Genomic DNA, 24,411 nt, shown 5'->3' with positions numbered 1-24,411 from the left:
TTCATTTACCCATTTCTTATCCTTTGGTAACGTATCATCTGTTCCCATTAACAGTGCCCCATAATCATTTGAAATCAGGGCTGGTTCCACAGTGGAAGGGCCCATGGCCAAAGTGTTTTCTGGTGGGCCCCTTCCCTCTGTCAGTAGGCCCTGGCAGGCTTACCTGGCTGTGGTGGCAATGCTCCATGCAGTGCTGGGCAGTTGGGTCTAGCTGCCATTTTAATTTCCCACAATGTCCCAGAGCAATGCTAAGTCAGAGGCACTGTGGGAAATTAAAAGTGTGGCTAGATCTACTCCTGGCACTGCTTAAAGTGCCGGCTCAGAAAAACATTTAAGGACTAATGCTGATGAACAGATTCTGCAGCCAAACTGTCTTGCTTCCTCATTCCTCTGTCCATCCAGGAGGTATGGGAGGTCTTCCACGTTTTTCTTAGGAGTTGGATGTGTAAATGCAAATGATCATCATTCTTGTTACAAGTGATCCATCATTTTCAGTTTCCAAGATACACCCAGGGTGGACGCTGGTCTCAGCCATGGTTCCTTAGCGATCTTCATTTTTCACAAGCCAACTGACTTCAGATAGAGCCACTCAGCCCAGTGCATTCTGTTCCTGTAACACCCAAGATGGGATACACCTTTTCCATTTGGGCAGTGTGAGCCTGGATACTTAACGATGAAGTCAGCCATAGAACTTGTTCACCATGTAGACAAAACTCCTCAAAGACACAGGCGTGTTGATTCCCACTTGTTCAGCTGGATTTTTTTTGCCATCTCTGACTATGAATCAGAGTACTGCTATTCAGATTCAGCCTCATCTTCCAAATCAGAGCTTGCTCCAGACTGATGGTTGACTGCTCCCTGAAGAGGCACTGTGTCTGGATCCATCAGCATAACACAGTAAGTCTGGGGACTCGTAAGCAATGGATGAGGCTTTTATGGCCTCATTCACAGACCTTCTGGGGTCCAGATGACACCAACTTCCGCTCCTAACCCTCCCATGTTTTCCTTCCACCTCTTCCACTTTTTTACTTACTGTTGTAAGTAAAAAGTGTTTTTTTTTCCAAAAGATGGAATTACTACCAAATGCCCTCTGATTCAAAGCACTAGGAGACCTCCAATCTGGAAGCACCCTGAGTCAGGCTTGTGCCACCATCTCTGGGGCAGAGTCTTGCATTACAGGTCCTTGAAAAGACCTAAGCTATTGTCCCTAGGGCACTTATACATGCTTTTGGAACTGAGCAGTCCCCACAGCAGCAGTAAACACTTCTCCCTGAGCAGTCACATATTTAAAAAATGGAAGCAGCTGGATCTGCAGAGTCCAATATCTTCAGAGCTATTATCCTTTGTCTTAAGGGTCTAAATAAGGGATTTAAAAAACCTGAACCCTTTTATAGAGTCTTATGCATCACTTTGGAGGCTGTTGAGTTCAAAAGGCTGAGTTGTGGAGTTGAATCTGCTCCTTGCATATCTTCCAGTGCTCCATCTGAATTTTGGATGGATTTGGGGGGAAGGAATCTTCATAGCAGTCACTGCCTTCTCTCACAGGATGTCTTTAGGCCTGGTTTCCCCAGCCACCCTGGCCTTTGGGGTAAATTTAGACAATGTTATGTCCTTCACCCAAGCAATTTAAGCAGAGATTATATCCATTCTTTTAGGTGACTTTACCTCTACACTCTTCACACTTTTTGGAGACATCCCCTCATGACATAAAAGCCATTCTTCATATGGGTAGTAGTGTAAAAGAGTCATCTCCAAATAATGTCTAAAATACAGAGAAGGAAAAGCCAAAAACAAAAGAAAAGATTACCCTCTAGCTCAGAAGAACTCCATGGTAGCAGAAAAGGAAATGAGCCTGCCCCTTGGAAGCTGTTTTTCATGACAAAAACCATTAGTGGGGGGCGGAGGGTTACAACATCTTACATTCCAAACTGAAGAGGTTTCTGTGATTTGGTCTGCACATGTACATGCCCCACAAATGGGACTGCACAAAGACCATGAAAGTCTGTGGCCACATGTGTATGGGTATATAAAGGCATGGCAAACTTTCAGTCCTACTCTGTGTAACCTCTACAGGCTTGTAAATAGCCATTCGCCTAATCAGCTGTGGAGAGCAAGTATGTCCTTCAGGCAACCAGACAGGGAAGCTTTATAACAGTGGCTAACACTGGCATCTATGAATAGTAAACATTTTTTTTGGCTAATAATTGGCGTGACATTATTTGCACATCTCCACTAGCAGGAGCAGTAAACTGGACAAAGGTGTCCATAACTTAGCTATGCCTTTTTGTTTTCAAACCTGTCACTAATAGCAAATTCTTTGCCAACTACTTTGGCCATCACCTACTGCCAAGCCAAGTAAATGATTAATTGGTGTAGTGGCTCATCCAGATCATATTTTATTACTAGAGCAACACATTCCTCTCCATCCACCTCTTCAAGTCTTTGGTTGCGCACATTTCTATATCCAATACATTTTTTAAAAATCACAGCAAAACATGCTCGAGGATCATGTTTGTCTCAATAATAAGAAAAAGGGAAGGGTAAATAATGTGATACATAAGAGTTCAGTCCGATGTCAAGATAGCATTCAGTTCTTAATGTGAATTGGTGGCATGTGCCCTTACATAAAGTAGGGCTGTTAGTTTACACCTTACTGCCCAAACACCAAATTTGGTACTGAGTGCAGAATTCAGCACTCTGAGAATCCCAGCAGTCTCTTTTTTTGTCTTGTTTCTTTGAAAGGCAAATACTTAGGACAACAAAGATTGGCAAGGCCTGGTGAAATATCCAAGGACAGAAGGGTGGGCTGAGTATCATTTCCATGGGGAACAGGGCTCAAATAGCCTGCAAAATTCCTTGCCCATTCCCCATGACAAACAGAATTCCAGAAAGGAAGCAACTAGTATTGACATATATTTGTTTAACCTGAAAAAATTTATACAGGGGAAAATTCAACTGACACAAAATTTTCAGTAAAAGCATAACGTATACCCATCATTGTTCACAGTGGCTTCACAAGGCTGCCACTTCCAGAAGAAGTCACACACAGAGACAGCTTTAGCATATATATTGAAGTCCCCCAGCACAAGTCAGTGGGGAGATTCCAGCATCATGCTGGCTATCTCAAGAAGGGAGACTGTTGGGAAGTACACCAGCAGAATTCCCTCTACTGTCCTGAATGCTCATCTTCAGATACACACACTCAAAACTGGGAAACTGTAGATGGAGCACCCAGTCAGGGGGGCATAGTTATGACAGAACAGTGAAACTCCCTGTCCTCCCTGTCCCCAGGCCTTGCCTGCTGCTGCACACAGAACCCAAGTAGGCAAAGCTGGGAGAGATTCACCCCACTCCAGGCTCATCCAGCCAGGTACTCTGTACAAGAGCAATACAAACCCACTCCACACCCTTCCATGCTTAAGAATATGACCATCCCTGCCCAAAAGCATAAAAGGGATATGGTCCCTTTACAATTTGCACGATAGTAGCATTCTGTTACTGCCCGTGTTGCTTTAACACAGCCTGCCTCAACCTGGTGTCCTCCAGATGTTTTGAATTTAAACTCCCATCAGGAATGTTAAGAGTGCTAGACCAAAACATCTGAAGGGAACCAGGTTGGAGAAGGCTGCTTTAACAATATGCAGTATTTCAAATTACATGGAATGGTAGGTTTTGTTATATGGAGAGAGCATGGTTATTTATTCATGCAAATAAATTCAGTAGTTTGTGACCTATCCACAAAATACTTGCCTCCTGCACTGACAAGCAGGGAATTGAAGACTCGTGTAATAATCCAAGAATGCTAATGAATCCACGTGTTGTGAATTAAACACATGCTGAAGTTTAACAACTATGTATGTTTACTCAGAAGTCCCACTGAGTTTGATAGGGCTTACTCCCAAGCAAGCAGGCACAGGATTGTAGCCTAAAGAGGTTACACCTCAAGAGACAGACACCTACTGAGAAAAAGCTTTAATTATCTGTTACCATTTTTCTATGTAAATTTATTCAAAATCTTAAGGCAGGGTGCAACGTTCTTGCTCCCAAGGCCACACATAGCAGTGGGTCGGGGGCTGCATGCCCATGGGCAGTGCTTGGGTTAGCAATGGGTAGGACCTGGGCCAGCTGCCCCAGTCTCCCAGCTTCTCTCCCTTATTCACACATGCATTCATTTGGAGGACTGGAGCTTGGAGAGGGTTAACATTCATCTCCCTGCACACCATCCCCCCCCATAAAAATTGCACTCCCTCCAGCCTGCCAGACAGATGTTTTGTGGGCTGGAGAGAGCACTACTTACACGAGAAAGCTAGCACACAGGAAAGGTCATCCCTCCACACCTTCTCCCCATCACAATCCCACTTCCTCCAGCACGCTAAACAACTGAGTAGTGAACTTACAGGCAGGATTTGGAAGGGCTTGAACACCTGCTGCAGGCTGCACTGAATGTGTGTCAAAGCCCATGGGCTGCCCACATGCATCTTAAAAACTGGTTTCACCCACAAAATTGCCTTTGAGAAACTGTACTAGGTACACCCTACTATTAGATGGAAAAACTGTTTGCCTGGAGTAATATAGGCTTATAGTTACCGTTAAGATTTACTATAAAAGAAACCAAAAGGACAGTAGACACTTGATATATAAGTAGATTCATTATAAATCTACTTTAGCTACATCACAGAAGATAGTTAAGTTTAAGAACAAAATAAAAGCAACACAAAGACTGGTAAATCAAATGAAGAATTTTGAATAACTGGTTCTAACCAATGAGATTTCCACTAAACCATATCAGGCAAAGCAGTCAGTCAGTGACCATCAAGAAGAGTTGTCTATGCACCCTCTTCTGCAACATCACAAGTCTGTTCTTCTCCGTTGAGTTTTATCTGTAAGAAAAATTAAAATAGTTGAGGAAGAAGAATACTTCTACCCATGATTACTATATTTTACTAAAGGGAAACTTTAACATCCACACCCACTACGGTTCAATTAATGCATATTAAAACTTATGGGGACAACCCACATTTACAATGACATAGGATCCCTAACTTCTATATCCCAAAATCTGAATCTTCAGTCAACTGTTGCTGCTACACAGTGCCACAAATTTAGATGGATTTCAAGAGTAAGTCCTGCATCATTAACCTATTGAGGTTTGAGATTATCAACAAGCATGTAGATACAAGTGATCATCTGGTTGACATTATATACTTGGCCTTCCAAAAAGCTCTTGACAAAGTCGATCACCAAAGTCTCCCCCCCAAAAAACCTTGGAAGTCATATAATGTAACAGTAACTGGCTAAAGAACAAGACACAAACGGTATGAGTAAATGGGCAGTTCTTGCAGTGGAGTGAAGTACATAGTGGGGCTCCCTGAAGGACTCAAAAATATATTGAGTTTGGGGTGAACATTCAGGTGGGCAAGTTGGTGGATGACACCAAATTATTCAGGTTGATGAAAACCCAAGTGGACTGTAAATGATTCCAAATCTCTCCAAACTGGGTGAATGAGCAACAAAATGGCATAGGAAGTTAAATGTATGCAAGCATAAAGTCATGCATATTGCAGCAAACAGTCCTAACTCCACATATTAACTGACAGTGTCTGACCCAGCAGTGAATAACCAGGAAAAAGATCTTGGTCATGGTAGAAAGCTCAATGACAACATCACCTCAGCGCAAAAGGTAAATTCCATGCTAGGATTTATTAAGAAAGGAACTGAACATATGTCTTTATGTAACTCCGACCATCCCTTCTCAAAAAAGATATAATTAAAGTGGGAAAGATGCCAAAAAGGACAAACAAAATGATCAGGAGGTTGAAGCACCTTCCCTATAAGAAAATGGCTGTGAGAGCTGGACTATAAGGAAGGCTGAGCGCCGAAGAATTGATGCTTTCGAACTGTGGTGCTGGAGAAGACTCTTACGAGTCCCCTGGACTGCAAGGAGGTCAAATCAGTCCATCCTAAAGGAAATCAACCCTGAGTGCTCATTGGAAGGACAGATACTGAAGCTGAAGCTGAAATATTTTGGCCACCTAATGTGAAGAGAAAACTCCCTGGAAAAGACCCTGATGCTGGGAAAGACTGAAGGCAAAAGGAGAAGGGGACGGCAGAGGATGAGATGGCTAGATAGCATCACGGATGCAATGAATATGAACTTGAGCACGCTCCGGGAGAGAACGCAGGACAGGAAGGCCTGGCGTACTATGGTCCATGGGGTCACGAAGAGTCAGACACGACTGAACGACTGAACAACAACAACAAATGGGGTTTTTTTTAGTTTAGAAAGAAAGATGACTGGGGTATAGCTTTATAAAATCATGAATAGTATACAGAAGCCAGATTTTCACCTGTGCACTTTATTTTCAGATTGTTCTTGTATATAAGCAAATGTAGATTAAAACAATCAGGACTGGAATGAAAACCATCTGGTTACTTAGATGCCTAAATGCTTGGTGCTGCTGCCACCTAAGAATTTGGAGGGAAATTCCAGTTCTGTAGAGACCCAGTACCTAAAAACAGGCTCTGATTTATTTACTTTTATATTTATAAAAGATATTATACATTAATATTTATATTATATTTACATTACATTATACTGACTCCTAGGAATTTGAAATATTTTCCAAAGCTCTACATGCCGTGGTGGAAGGCGCATCCTGTCTAATACTGAGATTCCAAAACAAATTCTGAAACAGATGGAGCTGGCTAGTGAAAGATCTGTTGGTCCACTGGGTACCTGTAGTCCAGACCGTGAAGTGAATGTTAAGCACTGAATACATGGCTGTGTATAACAGAACATTCACAATGAGAAAATAATGGGTACTCAAAAGCTTTTTATTCTATGAGCAAACACAAAGCAAGTAGTAGTGGCTGACAAATACATGCAGGCTGCAAAATTCACACAGCAGAAGGCAGACAGCATTAAGTATTGTAAGGATCATTCAGTGGGGCAGGCTTACCTTATGAGAATAGAGATATAGGAAGAATGTTCCTATTTTTTCCCATCTCAAAGAGACCCTATTTGTTAAAATGATGCACAATTGTTCCCATGTTCTTGTCTTCTCTAGACTACAGCAGATGTAGGCAGGAGTTAGAGACCAAGGCCAACTGATGGAGTACTGACCAATTTCCAGTGACTGTCTTGTGCTGCTTGGTTTATGGAATTCTTGCACAGAATGTTGGACTAGGTATGGGGTGAGGAACCTCTGGCCCAGGTGCCAAACTTTACCCTCTTGGGGTCCCAATTTGGCCCTCCAGGGTTCCCCAGATGCTATACCCTTCCCTTGGCCCCACCTGTTTTCCCCCACCACCAACTGTTTGGTGGTTTCCTGACTTTTCTGCAGTCCCCCCCCCTTTCTAAAAGGTTGAAAGACTTTTCCGAAGACTTAGTTACTAAGAGCTTTAAGCTATAATATGCGGGGGGGGGGGGGGGCTTGCATCTTTGGCACCACTCCTTTTGGTTTTAGTTCTGCCTACCACTGGAATAAAGCCCCCAAGAAACTGAATTCGGCTCAGACTGAAAGAAGTTCCCCACCCTGGGAGGCTGTTGCTCGCCTCCCAGCTAAGCAGAGCAGAGGAAGCAGCTCCAGCTGGTCCAGGGACTACAGAAACAAGCAAGCTCCCAGAGAGTGAGCGACGAGAGCAAGTGGACAGGGAGAGCAAACAGGAGTTGGCCAGGAGAGTTTGGCAGGGGAGGTCAAGGGGGAGGCCCCTAACATTTTTTTTTAATTATTTTTCTTGTAACACACGCTTCCACACCAGTGGGACTGCTTTTAACCTCTAGAGAGTAGAGGAGCAGGCACAGGCTAGTCTAGAACAATCAGAAAGGTAGACACAAAAAGGGAAAAGAGGCTATGGAAGGACAAGACTCTCCAGTGGTGGTGACCTACAAGGTGTGTGCAGTGTTTGTTTTCTTGCCTGAGAACAGCATGGCCTACACCTGCAACAAGTGCAAGTTGATCACGCTGCTAGAAGAAAAAGTAAGAGGACTGGAGCGGCGACTGTCGACCCTCCGGGGAATAAGAGAACACAAACAGTTCTTGGACAGAACGGTGGAACTACAGCAGCAAAGTGAAGACCAGAAGCTTGAAGAGCAACAGCACGCTGAGGCAGAAGTGGGAAATGCTGAGGTGAGGAAAAATGAAGTAGAGGATACTCCTTAGAAAAGAGTGATTTTAGGAGAAGAAGAACTAGACGCCACTCTGCACCAGTGGAAGCAGTGGAGCTATGGAACCGATTCCAGGTACTTGAGGATGAGACTGGAGGACAGCCTGCAGAGGAAGAACTACAGGGGAACCTGCATGAGAGTGAGCAAGAGGCTGAAGGTCAGTCAAGCAGAGGCGATGAAACCCAGGCCTACAACAAGAAGAAGAGAAGAGTAGTAGTAGTGGGAGACTCCTTGCTGCGTGGGATCGAAACCCAAGTATGTCACAAAGACCTGTGGACTCGCCAGGTATGTTGTCTCCCGGGAGGACAGATTAGAGACGTGACTGAAAGGTTGCCTGCACTCATAAAGCCCACTGACAGGTATCCCTTTCCTCTCATCCATGTGGGAACAAATGATACCGCCAAGCGGAGCTACGAAGAGATCACATCAGACTTTGAAGCTTTGGGAAGGAAACTCAAGAACTTCGGGGCCCAGATAGTTTTCTCATCCATCCTTCCAGTAGTTAGCACCTCACAAAGGCTGGGAAAAATGTGTTTGGCCACAGCATGAAGAACTTCATCAGGAGGGCTTTAAACTGAATCCTACAGGGAAGGGAGATGTAAAGTTGGGGGTAACAATTGACGAAGGCTCATGCACCTCAATAGAGATGTAGAAGAAATCAAAGTCAGAGAGACCACGGAGTGAAGGAAAATGAGAGCTGCTTTATTTAACGCGCGGGCTTGAGGCTGGAATCTTTTCCAAAGAGCCAAAAGCCTTGAACTATGGTTACACATTTCTTTTATAGTAATGATGACATACATGCGACCCTTTCTCCCGTCCCCTCTTTCGTGGTTTTGCAGTTAGCACAGTTGTTTATAGTACAGGAAGTGGGCCACAGGATGTTCTATCTTAAGACATGGTTACAGCCTGCAGTAAGCAAAATGTTAAAGGCATGACTAGGTTGTGCAATCCAGCTTGCTGACAAGGGCAGTTTCTTCATTGCTGATCTTTTGCTAAACTATACTAACGTTGCAGAAATATAAGACCACTCAGTCTGGCCTTAAATATGGCTACTACATTCCCCCCTTAAATGCATAATTTTCCTTACAATTATAGCATTTCTCAGCAACTTAGGTTATTTTATATCTTGCAGTGCTAACAGCGTATAGCGGGCGGCAGTCTTTGAGGTTAAGGCATTCAGCATATTTTTCAGGCAACGTATAAACCAGGGGATATAGAGACATAACAGTATTCCCATTAACACTACAGGCAGAATTAGAACAAATGCCGCCTTGAGCCAATTAAGATTTGGAATCCAAGAGGTCAGCCAGTCAAGCCAATCATTTCTCCCTATTGTGATATCGGCCACAATTTGGTGCAGTCTGTTGATTTGTTTATCTATAGCATTGCTATTGTCAGATAAATTGAAACAACAGAGGTTCAACCTAAATGATGAAGGAGGTAGAGGTAATCTATACCAGCCCTGTTTTCTAGCACGGCACCTCTTAGGTCATGGAATTCTTTATTGAGCAAGGACAGAGCTTGTGAGGTGGCGTTTATACTTTTTGCCATGGCACAGGCTAACCGGTTAACCTCTAGACCATTTTCTAGGGCTAGCCCCCCTATCCCAACTAATGATACTGCTAATGCCAGCTTTTCTGAATCGGAGTAAAGTCGCAAATGGCTATTACAATCTTCAGTCAGCTTTAAAGCTCGACGTTGTCGGTGATGGGCTTTCTTTATCGGCCACGGGGGAAGAAAAGGGGCTAGGCGACTGAGGCAACATGGTTGGCTGTCGGACAAGTTGGCTGGAATAAATGACCACGTACGGGAACCACAGGTCCAAAACCATCCATCAGGTAAAAGTACATGTGCAAAATTAAAGGGAATATCCTGAACTTTTTTGCAATTTATGGATGGACCAGGGACAATTTTACATCTTTTTTTACAATTAATCATTCGTGCACACGTAGCATTTGTAGCGGCGACAATAGGGGTGTCTAAATAGAACTCTGCAGGGGGTAGAGTTTTTGAGACAGTACCCCATGAAGGATTATGAGAATAAGACAAATCTGTAGTATAACCCCTAATTTCTATTTTATCAGGTTGTCTACAGACAGGTATTAGACATGTGCTAATGAGTTTACTGGTGGGTAGGTTCTTTGGGAGGCAGAAGTGGGTGATTCCAGTGATGTTAGCTAAGTGTAGCCAATAGTTTTCAGCTAACTTTTGGGGCAGACCTTCTTCTTTAAAGACACCGCCTTGTGGGAATTTCTTTTTCTCTTTTATATCAGGCAAGAAATTTGGGACATCACCTTCTAGAACCTCTCTTTTACCTACACCAGGTCCCCCTTTTCTACATGCTGTTAGAGAAACATAATTTACTACAACTAATATTACTAGCTTAGCAGCACACATACTTGATCTTCTTGGGATCTGACCGTACGCAGGACAGCTAATTTCCTGGTTAGCTGCAGTAAGGTCTAGTCCCCTTTTTCAATTCTCCAGTTGCAGATCTGACCGTACGCAGGGTGGACAGTCTCCCGGTGTGTCCACAGTAGGGTCTAGTCTGAATCTTCTTACTGTTTTCTCAAAGTGATTTTTAAAGGATTTTCAGGATTCCTGTTTATAGTCCATTCCCCCTCCCTTGCCCTCTTGACTCGCGTCCAGTGTATCCAGGGCTTAATTCCAGCTACTTTTACAGCTGTAGGGGTGGAAAGTATAACAGTATTTGGTCCTTTCCATTTGGGAATCAGAGGGTCATCTCTCCATTCTTTGATCCACACCTCGTCCCCTGGTTGGAAGGGATGAATTTCTGTAATGGGAATTGGGGGTCGGTTCTCCAAGACAAACCAGCGTTGAGCTTGGAGAACTTTGCCCAGTGCTTGAATTTCCTGCCTTAGACTGACATTTGCTAATTCTTGTAGGTCTCCTCTTAACCCAACTAATATTTGAGGAGGCCTGCCGTACATTAACTCAAAACAGCGGAGTTGCTATGACCGTTACTTCTTCTCTTTCTATATTTTGTCTCTTTTGAAGAGCAGCTTGTTTTGCTACTTGATCCGCCCATCTATTTCCTTTTGCTACATCGCTGGTCCCTTTTTGATGTCCGCGGCAATGCATTACCGCCACTTGTTTAGGGTGCCATACAGCATCTAATAAAGCAGATATTTCTGCAACGTTCTTGAGACCTTGGCCAACTTAATTTATTAATCCTTTTTCATGATACAATGCTCCATGGGCGTGGAGGGTAGTGAAGGCATACTTGGAGTCCGTGTAAATATTGATGGTAAGTCTAGCGGCTAATGTTAGAGCTCGAATAAGAGCAATTAATTCTGCTCTTTGGGCTGAGGTTCCTACAGGCAAGGGATTGGCCTCAATGACTTTGTCGTTTGTTACTATTGCATAGCCGGCATATCTTTTTCCATTTTGGACAAAACTGCTTCCATCAGTAAAATAAGTGACATCTGGGTGTGGCCAAGGACTATCACGCAAGTCTGGACGGCTGGAGTAAACTTCATCCATAGTTTTGATACAGTCGTGTTCGGGCTGACTTCCTGGCGCTATTGGTAGTAACGTAGCTGGATTTAAGTTGGATGACACTTCTAACTTGATACGCGGGTTCTCAGAGCATGGCTTGGTATTTGGTCATGCGCTCATTGGTGAACCAATAATTCCCCTTGTATTCCATCAGGGTGAGTACTGCATGTGGAACTCGAACAGTTAATTCTTGTCCCATTGATAACTTATCTGCTTCTTGGACTAAGAGGGCTGTTGCTGCAATGGCCTTTAAACATGCTGGCCAGCCTTTTGCGACCGGGTCTAATTGCTTAGATAAATATGCAACAGGTCGCTGCCAGGAGCCTAGCTGCTGTGTTAGTACTCCTACAGCTACATTGTCTTGCTCGTGCACATACAGTAGAAAAGGCTTAGTCACATCAGGCAGTCCTAGAGCTGGCACTTGGAGTAGTGCTGTTTTAATATTTTTGAAAGCTTTTTTCTGGGACTCTTCCCACTGAAACGGTGCCGTCTCGGGGCCCTTAGTAGCTTCATACAAAGGCTTGCACATGACAGCGAAGTTAGGAATCCAAATTCTACAGAATCCAGCGGCCCCCAGAAACTCTCGCACTTGTTTTCTAGTGGCCGGCTCAGGCAAGGCACACACAGTCTCTTTTCGTACGGGGCCCAATTCTCGCTGATGTTGCGACACTATAAACCCTAGATACCGCATCTGGGTTTTACATAGCTACGCCTTTTTCCGGGACACTTTGTATCCGTGTTCCCACAGAAGGTGTAACAGTTCTCGTGTCCCTTGCCAACACTCAAGTTCTGATGATGCTGCAAGAAGCAAATCATCTACGTACTGCAATAGAACTCTTTTTCCCGGTTCCGAATGGAAATTTTGAAGGTCTTGACTTAGGGCAGTCCCAAACAGCGTAGGGGAGTTTTTAAAACCTTGTGGTAAACGACAGCAAGTTAATTGGGTTTTTCTCCCTGTCAGTTGATCTTCCCACTGAAACGCAAAGATAGCTTGACTTGTGGGGGCCAGTCGGATGCAGAAGAAAGCATCTTTCAGGTCTAAAATAGTAAAATGAGTAGCTTCGGATGGAATTAATCCTAGCAAAACATAGGGATTTGGGACGACTGGATGTATTGTCATGGTTGCTTGGTTGACCATCCTCAGGTCTTGCACTGGACGGTATTCTTCAGTGCCGGGCTTCTTCACTGGCAGGAGGGGTGTATTCCACAGTGACTGACATTCTCGGAGTATCCCATATTTTAGTAGACGATCTAGGTGCTTCTGTATTCCTAGTATCGCTTGGCGTGGCAGTGGATACTGTCGCACATGCACTGGTATTGCTCCTGGTTTTAACTCAACTACAACTGGAGGCACACATCTGGCCATTCCTGGAGGGTTATCTTCCGCCCATACTCCAGGCACCTGAAAGGCTTGCCATGGCTCTTCATCAAGAACTGGCATGGTCCAATGTAGTCTCCACTCTTCCTCTTGCGGATAAGTGAGTGTCAAAAGCTTGCCCTTCTGAGGCTGCCGAAAGGCTACAGCCGCTGTTCCGTCTTCTTCAAAGGATATTTGGGCCCTTAATTTTGATAACAAATCTCGTCCTAATAATGGCATTGGACACTCGGGCAGATATAAAAACTGATGCTTTACTATATGGCTCCCAAGCTGACAAGTCCTTTGTTGTAACAAATGCCTTTCCTCTACTACTCCAGTCGCCCCTACTACTCGTACCTTTTGATGGGTGAGGGGTGCCACTGGGTAGGTTATTACAGAGGAGGCCGCTCCGGTGTCTATCATAAAATTAATATTTCGGCCCCCAACAGTGGTGGTGACCAAGGGCTCCCCGGGGCCAAGATGAAGGGGGCCCGGTCTGTCCTATTCGAGACTTTCTGTCGTGGCCATCCCCGTGAAAGGATTCATCTCATATCTCTCTATGGACTCTCCTTGCCTCTGCCAATTATTAGGTTGCCAGCTTGGCTGCCCCCCTGCTCGCCCTTGGTATTCTCCTTGATTCCCTTCTTGGTACATTGATGGTCCACCTTGACACTCACGCCACCAATGTCCATCTTTTCCATACTGTGCACACTGATTTCTCCTCAAAAGTTCTCTTCTTCCTCTTCCACGTCCTCTTTGCCCTCTGCCTCTTCCTCTGCCTCTTTCTCCAATTTGTGGCCCTACTAGTGCTGCAGCTAGTAGTTCTGCCTTTTTAACCATTCTCTTCTCTTTCTCTTTCTTTTCTTCTTGATCTCGATTCACATACACTTTCTGAGCAACTTCTAAAAGTTCTGTCAAATTTTTTCCTGCAAACCCAGTCAACTTTTGAAGCTTTTTCCAGATGTCTTTGTAACTTTGGGCTACGAAAGCCATGTTGACTACCTTCAGGTTATCTGGGGCTTCGGGGTCGAGGGGGGTATACTGGCGGTATGCATCTAAGAGGCGTTCTAAATACTCTCCAGGGGCTTCGGTTGCGCCTTGCAGCACTTCGGAGACTTTAGTCATATTTATAGACTTCTTCATACCCGCCCTCATAGCCTGCAACAGCAGGGTTTGATACTGGGTAAGACGCTCCAATCCCGCGGGGGTATTTGGATCCCAATGGGGATTCTCTAAGGGCACTCTTTCTCTCATCCATCCTTGGGGGTTTACGTGGTTTTCAGGAGCCCTTTCCAAGGCAATACGCTCTACCTGTTGATGGATTCGTCGCCTTTCTTCTGTGGTGAATAATGTCAATAGTAGCTGTTGGCAATCTTGCCAATTGGGCATATGCGAGGCCATAATACTAGAGCATAGCTCTACTAACTCATGAGGTTTTGTAGTATAGGAGGCATAGTGGGTTTTCCAATTTAATAAGTCTGAGGTTGTAAAAGGCGCATAGGTATAAACTTGAACTGGAATATAATGCGCCTCTGCCTCTGGGTCCGGGTTATGCACCATCTGGGTTACTTGCCTCAGGGGAAATAAATGTTGAGCCTCGTTTTCCGACTGACGAACAGTAGGTGAGCTCTCTTCGTCACTTTGTCGGAACAAACATCTTTTCTTAAGGGCATTTGCTGATTTTACTAAATCTGCAGCCCAATTCCTTAAACTTTCCAGTTCTTCAGTTTCCTTACTTAACGCTGTTTGAGGCGATAAAAGAGAACCTTCAGACCCTACAGAAGTAGACGTCTCTACAGGCATCATGGGGGAGTTGGGGGCAGTAGTTGAAAGCGGCGAATTATTGCCTGCTAGGCTTGAAGCCGATGGTGACAGTTCCAAATCGAAACGTGGGGCTATGATACGGTTTCTGCGGGGAGGCCGGGGAGATGACATAGGCTCAGGAACTCCTGTGTTTTGGCGCGGCGGCCTCACGGTGACATGGGCCCGCGGTGGGAGCGGGGCATAGGCGGGTGGCAACGCCGTTAGCTCTGTTAAGTCTTCATTTGGGGCGTCTAACACTGGTTGCATTTTATTGGCTATCTTTTCCTTTCTAAGCACTAAAATTCTGGCCTGGGTTTCTAAGCATTTCTTAAGCCGGGGGGAGAGGTGCGGACCACAGAATCCCATGAGTCAATGTAGGGAAATTGGTCTGGATGCCCAGGCTCCCCTACCACAATGGCATATACACGACTAATTGAGCTAAGATCTAAAGAGCCTTCAGTGGGCCATCCCACACCAAAAGACGGCCACTCTACTTCACACAAGGTTCGCAACCGTTGTGGAGTCATGGGGGGGTCACCATAATCTCCACTGAAACCCTTCTTAAAATTCTTTAACATACATCCCAAGGGGGTGCAAGGTTTGCTTCCCCCTCCACCCATAACATCCCTCCTAAATTGAAGACAGACACAATTAGGGAATAGGGATTGGTCAGTGAGTAAGGGGTCTCACTGGCCAACACAAGAGGATTTTATACACCACGCACTTTGCTACTGGCCTGGGCACCCGGACGGTCAACGGTATGCTTCAGAAACCGCAGTAGCCACTCACACAGTCATCATTCTCTCCACTACATCCATATGTCCCTGCCACCCACTTTTCCCACTTTTTTACCAGAACGGAAAACGGCTTCCCCAGCTTCCTCAGCTTCCTACTGAGTACTGGCGTGCTGGGTACTGGCGCCCACTCGGGGGTGTGATCAGGCCCCCCTTCTACTCACAAGGAGTAGGTTCTTTTCATATACGTATACTAACACTGACCTTCTTCACAAGGCGGGGCCCTCTTTTCCCATATACTTGCCTTTCTCCTGAAGGCTTCCAATGTGGGTTTCAACGCAATTTCAGCTGCGATACAGGCAGGGCTCAAGTTCCTTTCTCCGCTCGCAGGGGTTCCCCTTGATGCTCACAGCCGTTCAAGAGATCCCAGCGCAAGCGGTCTCCCGTTCACCCGACAAAAAGGTCGGTGGCGCCAAGAAGGGAAAATGTGCGCCGAGGTCTCCCTCCTGGTGCGGCAAAAAAGAGCAGGCAAGTGCCACCTGTCTGGGTTAGAGCTGCCACATCCGAGTCACGGCACCATTTATGTAGCAGAAATCAAAGTCAGAGAGACCACGGAGTGAAGGAAAATGAGAGCTTCTTTATTTAACGCTCGGGCTTGAGGCTGGAATCTTTTCCAAAGAGCCAAAAGCTTTGAACTATGGTTACACATTTCTTTTATAGTAATGATGACATACATGCGACCCTTTCTCCCGTCCCCTCTTTCGTGGTTTTGCAGTTAGCACAGTTGTTCACAGTACAGGGAGTGGGCCACAGGATGTTCTATCTTAAGACATGGTTACAGCCTGCAGTAAGCAAAATGTTAAAGGCATGACTAGGTTGTGCAATCCAGCTTGCTGACAAGGGCAGTTTCTTCATTGCTGATCTTTTGCTAAACTATACTAACGTTGCAGAAATATAAGACCACTCAGTCTGGCCTTAAATATGGCTACTACAGAGAGAACAGCTCTAATAGTGCCCAGTAATAGTCTTCAGAAACATGTAGGAAGAAAGCCAGACTATGAAGCACATGGTCTTCGATGTCTCTATACTAATGCCCAGAGTATGGGAAACAAACAGAACGAACTAGAACTCTTAATAAAAGAGGGAAATTATGACTTGATAGGTATACCTAGGACTTGGTGGGATGACTCTCATGACTGGAATACAGCAATTGAAGGATATAACTTGTTCAAAAAGAACAGGAGGAGCAGAAAGGGAGGTAGGGTGGCACTGTATCTGAAAAATACATATCTCTGCACAGAAATACAGGAGGATGAGCTTGGTAGCCCCATTGAGAGCATCTGGATCAAACTAAATGGAGCAAAGAATAAAAGGAACCTTGTGGCTGGAATCTACTACCCGCCACCCAATCAAGGAGAAGACAAGGATGAAGCTTTTGAAAAGCAAACAGCCAAAGTTTTAAGGAAGCATGATGTAGTAGTAATGGGGGACTTCAATTTCCCCGATATTTGTTGGGAGACAAATTCTGCAAAACATGGCCCGTCCAGGAAATTCCTGACCTGTGTGGCGGATAACTTCCTCTTACAGAAAGTAGAGGAAGGAACTAGAGGATTGGCTATCCTTGACTTGATCCTAACCAACAGAGATGACTTAGTGGACAAAGTAGCATTTACAGGAACTCTGGGGGAAAGCGACCATGTTATACTTGAGTTCCTGATTCTAAGGGAAGCAAAAGCCGAGTGTAGTCAAACGCGCACCCTGGATTTTAGGAAAGCTGATTTTAATAAACTCAGAACAATGATCAGTAAGGTCCCATGGCAAGTGACTCTAACAAGAAAAGGAGTCCAAGATGGGTGGGAGCTTTTAAAAAAGGAAATTCTCAAGGCTCAATCACAAACAATTCCAACAAGAAGAAAAGGAGGAAGACAACAGAAGAAGCCAATGTGGCTTCACAAAAAGCTTCAAGATGACCTGAAAACAAAAAAGGACACATATAGGAAGTGGAAAGAAGGCCAAGCAACAAAGGAAGAGTACAGGCAGGTAGCACAGAATTGCAGGGATTGCGTCAGGAAGGCTAAAGCTGAGAACAAGCTGAGGTTAGCGAGGGATGCTAAAAGCAACAAAAAAGCTTTCTTCAGCTACGTGCATAGTAAAAGACAGAGGAAAGAAATGGTGGTTCAGCTATTAAATAAGGATGGCAAAATGATAACAGATGACAAAGCAAAGGCAAATGCGCTCAGTTCTTACTTTGGCTCAGTCTTCTCCCCAAAGAGGGTCTATGACCCCCCTGGCAAAGGTAAAGTACAGGCTGAATGGGCAGGATTGCAGCTTGAGATCGATAGGCATATGGTCAAGGAACTCCTAATTACTTTGAATGAGTTCAAATCTCCAGGGCCAGATGAACTGCATCCTAGAGTAATAAAGGAACTGGCAGAAGAACTCTCAGAACTGCTGTCTATTCTCTTTGAGAAATCATGGAGGATGGGTGAAGTGCCAGATGACTGGTGGAGGGCTAATGTTGTCCCTAACTTCAAAAAGGGTAAAAAGGAGGAACCTGGGAACTACAGACCAGTCAGTCTGACATCAATCCCTGGGAACATTCTGGAGCAGATGATAAAGCAATCCATCTGGAAGCACCTTGAAAACAATGCAGTGATTACTCGAAGCCAACATGGATTTGTCAAGAACAAATCCTGCCAGACGAATCTGATCTCATTTTTTGATCAAGTAGCCTCCCTTGTGGACTGTGGGAATTCTGTAGACATAATATACCTCAACTTCAGCAAAGCTTTCGACAAAGTGCCCCATGATATCCTGATGAGCAAACTAGCTCAAAGTGGGCTAGATGAAACAATGATCTGGTGGATCCACAGTTGGCTACAGAATAAGACTCAAAGAGTGCTTATCAATGGGATCTTCCCAAACTGGGGTGAGGTAACAAGTGGGGTACTGCAGGGCTCAGTCCTAGGCCCAGTGCTCTTCAACATTTGTATTAATGACTTGGAGGAGGTGTAAGGAATGCTGATCAAATTTGCAGATGACACAAAATTGGGCGGGATAGCTAATACTTTGGAAGACAGAAACAAAATTTAAAGTGATCTTGATAGACTGGAGAGCTGGGCAGAAAACAGAATGAAATTTAATGGGGATAAATGCCAAGTGCTGCACTTAGGAAAAAGAAACCAAATGCACAGTTACAAGATGGGGGATATGTGGCTCAAGAACACTACAAGCGAGAAGGATCTTGGAATTGTTGTCGATCACAAGCTGAATATGAACCAACAATGTGATGTGGCTGCAAAAAAGGCAAATGCTATTTGAGGCTGCATTCATAGAAGCATAGCTTCCAGATCCTGGGAAGTACTAGATCCCCTCTACTCAGCACTGGTTAGGCCTCATCTGGAGTACTGTGTCCAGTTCTGGGCACATTTTAAGAAGGATGCAGACAAGCTGGAGAGGGTTCAGAGGAGGGCAACAAAGATGATCAGGGGACTGGAAACAAAGGCCTATGAAGAGAGACTGAAAGAACTGGGCATGTTTAGCCTTAAGAAGAGAAGACTGAGGGGAGATAGGATAGCACTCTTCAAGTACTTGAAAGGCTGTCACAGAGAGGAAGGCCAGCATCTCTTCTCGATCATCCCAGAGTGCAGGACACAGAATCATGGTCTCAAGTTACAGAAAGCAGATTCCGGCTGAACATCAGGAAAAACTTCCTGACTGTAAGAGCAATACGACAATGGAACCAATTACCTTGGGAGGTAGTGGGCTCTCCCACACTGGAGGCATTCAAGACAAGGCTGGACAGCCATCTGTCAGAGATGTTCTGACTTGGATTCCTGCATTGAGCATTGGGTTGGACTTGATCGTCTTGTAGTCCCCTTTCAACCCTACTATTCTATGATTCTATGATCCCTGGACTAGGTGGATTTTGGTCTGATCCAGCAAGGTATTTCTTATGTCCATAAGAAAGAATCCATTTTCAGAATTGCTAAACGTAGATTAGTTATGCCTTAACTATTAAAATATCCCAGCTATGCACTGTTGCTTTTTAAAACATAACACACATTGGTGGGCTATGGTGATTCTAGCTTTAAAAGCCCACTTTTGCTCTGGAGGAAGTTGTTATGTATCGGCGGAGGGGTACTATGGCATAGCTATTGTTTTGAACCTTGGCAGCTGCTGTAGAGTTGGAAGTAGCAGCAGTGGGTGGAGCTTCTGCAAAGTTTTTCAGTTCTGTGTGTGATAAAGGACAGTTGCGCTTGAGGCCTGCTGAGTCTTACAGTCATTCCCTCTACCTATTGAACAGAACTAGTCCTACTTGCTAAGGTGAACAGAGGCACCATGGAAAGAACTGGAAAGGACCTTGTTCTAGGAACTTTCATATAATGGATTTGATGCAGATTCAGGCATTTGCAACTAGGCTGGCAGAAGTGGACTTCCCAACCCCTCCTCCCCATGGCAACCTCTCAACCCCCCCCCAAATGCTAGCAGGTTGGGGGACCCTGCTGAATAGGGTGGCCTATGGTGTGGTGAAAGGGAAACCCTCAAAATCAGGTGGAGGCACCTAATTTTCAGGGATCCCCTTTTCCCCGCAACCATATTCCATTCAGCAACCCTCTAGCATTTGTGGGGGGAGCTGGAGGAGCTGCTGTGGGGAGGAGGGGAAATCTGCTTCTGCCAGATTAGGCTGCACATGCCTAAATGTAGATCCAACCCACTGAGCTCATGAGTAGGGATACAGAAGACTAAACTCCTGCTCCTCTCTCACTTTTAACTCCCAGTGAGAATCAGAATTAATTAAGAGTTGTCATGGTTCCCTTTATGACCTGGACCCCCGAGCAACTACTTAAGGAGCTCTTGCCTCCCTAAGAGTCCCACCTTCCTTCTTTTAAATTTCTTCTTCCCGATAACGTTTAGGCTGTAGATGTGGGGTGAATGACACACCAGACACTTGGGGTTTAACCACAACAGTTTACTGGTGAACTTAAAGCAAGTAATCACAACTATAGGTATTTACACAATACAGCTGAGTGATACAAAAGGCCTTAAAAGAAAATAAAAGTTGTAAAACGCAAGTTCCTTTACCCCAGCTGTACTTAAGACTTCTCCAGGCTGCTTCTTCCTGCTCTCTCTTCCTGCTCTGGTCTCTGACTCAGCTCTTACTGGCTCTCTCACTCTCTTTTTATACCCTCCTCCCTCCAAACTGAAAGTACTATTTCAAACCTGGAGAAACAAAACATAACTGGGGAAATGAAACTACTCCTCAGGGATACCCCCTTCCAACAAAAAAACCCTCTAAGCCTGATCTTTTTCCCCTTTGCCTCTGTAGGCCTCAAGCCTTCACAAGAGCATTATCACAGAATCATAGAATAGTAGGGCTGGAAGGGGCCAATAAGACCATTGAGTCCAACCCCCTGCACAATGCAGGAATCTAAGTCAAAGCATCCCTGACAGATGGCTGTCCAGCTTCATCTTGAATGTCTCCAGTGTGGGAGAGCCCACTACCTCCTAAAGTAATTGGTTCCATTGACATATGGCTCTAACAGTCAGGAAGTTTTTCCTGATGTTCAGCCGGAATCTGCTTTCTGTAACTTGAGACCATGATTCAGTGTGCTGCACTCTGGGATGATCGAGAAGAGATGCTGGCCTTCCTCTCTGTGACAACCTTTCAAGTACTTGAAGAGCGCTATCCTATCTCTCCTCAGTCTTCTCTTCTCAAGGCTAAACATGCCCAGTTCTTTCAGTCTCTCTTCATAGGGCTGTGTTACCAGTCCTCTGATCTTCTTCATTGCCCTCCTCTGAACGCTCCTCTGTGCACTGCACAATTGTAGAACTGAAGTGACTGTTTTTATTAAAATAAATGATCTACCAAGAGTCCAGGCAGGTCATAGAATCATAGAATCATAGAATAGTAGGGTTGGAAGGGGCCTACAAGGCCATCGAGTCCAACCCCCTGCTCAATGCAGGAATCCAAGTCAGAGCATCCCTGACAAATGGCTGTCCAGCCTCGTCTTGAAGGCCTCCAGTGTGGGAGAGCCCACCACCTCCCCAGGTAATTGGTTCCATTGCCGTATTGCTCTGACACTCAGGAAGTTTTTCCTGATGTTCAGTCGGAATCTGGCTTCCTGTAACTTGAGCCCATTATTCCGTGTCCTGCACTCTGGGATGATCAAGAAGAGATCCTGGCCTTCTTCTCTGTGACAACCTTTCAAGTACTTGAAGAGCGCTATCATATCTCCCCTCAGTCTTCTCTTCTCAAGGCTAAACATGCCCAGTTCTTTCAGTCTCTCTTCATAGGGCTTTGTTTCCAGTCCCCTGATCATCTTTGTTGCCCTCCTTTGAACCCTCTCCAGCTTGTCTGCATCCTTCTTAAAGTGTGGTGCCCAGAACTGGACACAGTACTCCAGATGAGGCCTAACCAGTGCTGAGTAGAGGGGAACTAGTACTTCCCGGGATTTGGAAGCGATGCTTCTATGAATGCAGCCCAAAATAGCATTTGCCTTTTTTGCAGCCACATCACATTGTTGGCTCATATTCAGCTTGTGATCGACGACAATTCCAAGATCCTTCTCGCTCGTAGTGTGGTTGAGCCACGTATCCCCCATCTTGTAACTGTGCATTTGGTTTCTTTTTCCTAGGTGCAGAACTTGGCATTTGTCCCTATTAAATGCCATTCTGTTGTTTTCTGCCCAGCACTCCAGTCTATCCAGATCACTTTGAATTTTGTTTCTGTCTTCCAAAGTATTAGCTATCCCTCCCAATTTTGTGTCATCTGCAAATTTGATCAGCATTCCCTGCACCTCCTCCTCCAAGTCATTAATAAAAATATTGAAGAGCACTGGGCCCAGGACTGAGCCCTGCGGCACCCCACTCGTTACCTCTCCCCAGCTTGAGAAGGTCCCATTGATAAGCACTCTTTGAGTCCGATTCTGTAGCCAACTGTGGATCCACTGGATCGTTGTTTCATCTAGCCCACTTCGAGCTAGTTTGCTCATCAGGATATCATGGGGCACTTTGTCGAAAGCTTTGCTGAAGTCGAGGTATATGATGTCTACAGCATTCCCACGGTCTACAAGGGAGGTGACTTGATCAAAAAATGAGATCAGATTTGTCTGGCAGGACTTGTTTTTGACAAATCCATGTTGGCTTCGAGTAATCACGGCATTGTTGTCAAGGTGCTTCCAGATGGATTGCTTTATGATCTGCTCCAGAATTTTCCCAGGGATTGATGTCAGACTGACTGGTCTGTAGTTCCCAGGTTCCTCCTTTTTACCCTTTTTGAAGATAGGGACAACGTTAGCCCTCCTCCAGTCATCTGGCACTTCCCCGGTCCTCCATGATTTCTCAAAGAGAATAGACAGCGGTTCTGAGAGCTCTTCTGCCAGTTCCTTTATGACTCTAGGATGCAGTTCATCTGGCCCTGGAGATTTGAACTCATTCAAAGTAATGAGGTGTTCCTTGACCATATGCCTGTCGATCTCAAGCTGCAATCCTGCCCCTTCAGCCTGTACTTCGCCTTTGCCAGGGGGGTCATAGACCTTCTTTTGGGAGAAGACTGAGCCAAAGTAGGAATTGAGCACCTCTGCCTTTTCTTTGTCCTCTGTTATCATTTTGCCATCCTTATTTAATAGCTGAACAACCATTTCTTTCCTCTGCCTTTTACTATGCACGTAGCTGAAGAAAGCCTTTTTGTTGTTTTTAGCATCCCTCGCTAACCTCACCTCGTTCTCCGCTTTAGCCTTCCTGACGCCATCCCTGCAATTCTGTGCTACCTGCCTGTACTCTTCCTTTGTTACTTGGCCTTCTTTCCACTTCCTATGTGTGTCCTTTTTTGTTTTCAGGTCATCCCTAAGCTTTTTGTGAAGCCACATTGGCTTCTTCTGTTGTCTTCCACCTTTTCTTCTTGTTGGAATTGTTTGTGATTGTGCCTTGAGAATTTCCTTTTTTAAAAGTTCCCACCCATCTTGGACTCCTTTTCTCGCTAGCATTGCTTGCCATGGGACCTTACTGATCATTGTTCTGAGTTTATTAAAATCAGCTTTCCTAAAATCCAGGGTACGCGTTTGAGTACACTCGGCTTTTGCTTCCCTTAGAACCAAGAACTCAAGTACAACATGGTCGCTTTCCCCCAGAGTTCCTGTAACTGCTACTTTATCCACTAAGTCATCTCTGTTGGTTAGGATCAAGTCAAGGATAGCCGATCCTCTAGTTCCTTCCTCTACTTTCTGTAGGAGGAAGTTATCCGCCACACAAGTCAGGAATTTCCTGGAGGGGCCATGTTTTGCAGAATTTGTCTCCCAACAAATATCGGGGAAATTGAAGTCCCCCATTACTACTACATCATGCTTCCTTAAAACATTGGCTATTTGCTTTTCAAAAGTTTCATCCTTGGCTTCTCCTTGATTGGGTGGCCGGTAGTAGACTCCGACCACCAGGTTCCTTTTATTCTTTGCTCCATTTATTTCAACCCAGATGCTTTCGATGGGGCTACCAAGCTCCTCCTCCTGTATTTCTGTGCAGAGATATGTATTTTTCACATACAGTGCAACCCCGCCTCCCTTTCTGTTCCTCCTGTTCTTTTTGAACAAGTTATATCCTTCAACTGCTGTATTCCAGTCATGAGAGTCATCCCACCAAGTCTCAGTTATACCTATCAAGTCATAATTTCCCTCCTGTATTAAGAGTTCAAGTTCGTTCTGTTTGTTTCCCATACTCTGGGCATTAGTATATAGACATCGAAGACCATGTGCTTCATAGTCTGGCTTTCTTCCTACATGTGTCTGAAGACTATTATTGGGCGCTATCAGCGCTGTTCTCTCCATTGCAGTGCA

At 45.0% G+C, this 24,411-nt stretch overlaps 1 protein-coding gene across 8 annotated transcripts in view; it reads right to left on the bottom strand.

Annotated features, from left to right (window-relative positions):
- The window catches only part of CCDC134 (coiled-coil domain containing 134), a 49,881-nt gene that overhangs the window by 13,517 nt on the left and 11,953 nt on the right, over positions 1-24,411 (bottom strand). For 3 of the 8 annotated variants that reach the window (XM_084809997.1, XM_084810002.1, XM_084809998.1), the window contains exons 2-3: positions 4,762-4,880; positions 1,666-1,762 (exon numbers count right to left, since the gene is read on the bottom strand). The exons of 2 other annotated variants lie outside the window; for them this stretch is intronic. In XM_084809997.1, coding sequence (XP_084666123.1) covers positions 1,666-1,749 — 84 coding nt within the window. In that variant the 5' untranslated portion in view covers positions 1,750-1,762; positions 4,762-4,880. Of the gene's footprint in view, positions 1-163; positions 447-1,665; positions 1,763-4,761; positions 4,881-24,411 lie in introns of those variants that run through there. 3 more of the 8 variants (XM_084810000.1, XM_084810003.1, XM_084809999.1) reach the window with 2 other exon arrangements.

Source organism: Heloderma suspectum, chromosome 7 (assembly GCF_057233095.1).
Source record: "Heloderma suspectum isolate Gila_16-S chromosome 7, 16-S_ref, whole genome shotgun sequence".
Lineage (NCBI taxonomy): Eukaryota > Metazoa > Chordata > Lepidosauria > Squamata > Helodermatidae > Heloderma > Heloderma suspectum.
The sequence above is the reverse complement of the archived record's forward strand: the minus strand, read 5'-3'. Positions and strand labels throughout refer to the sequence as shown.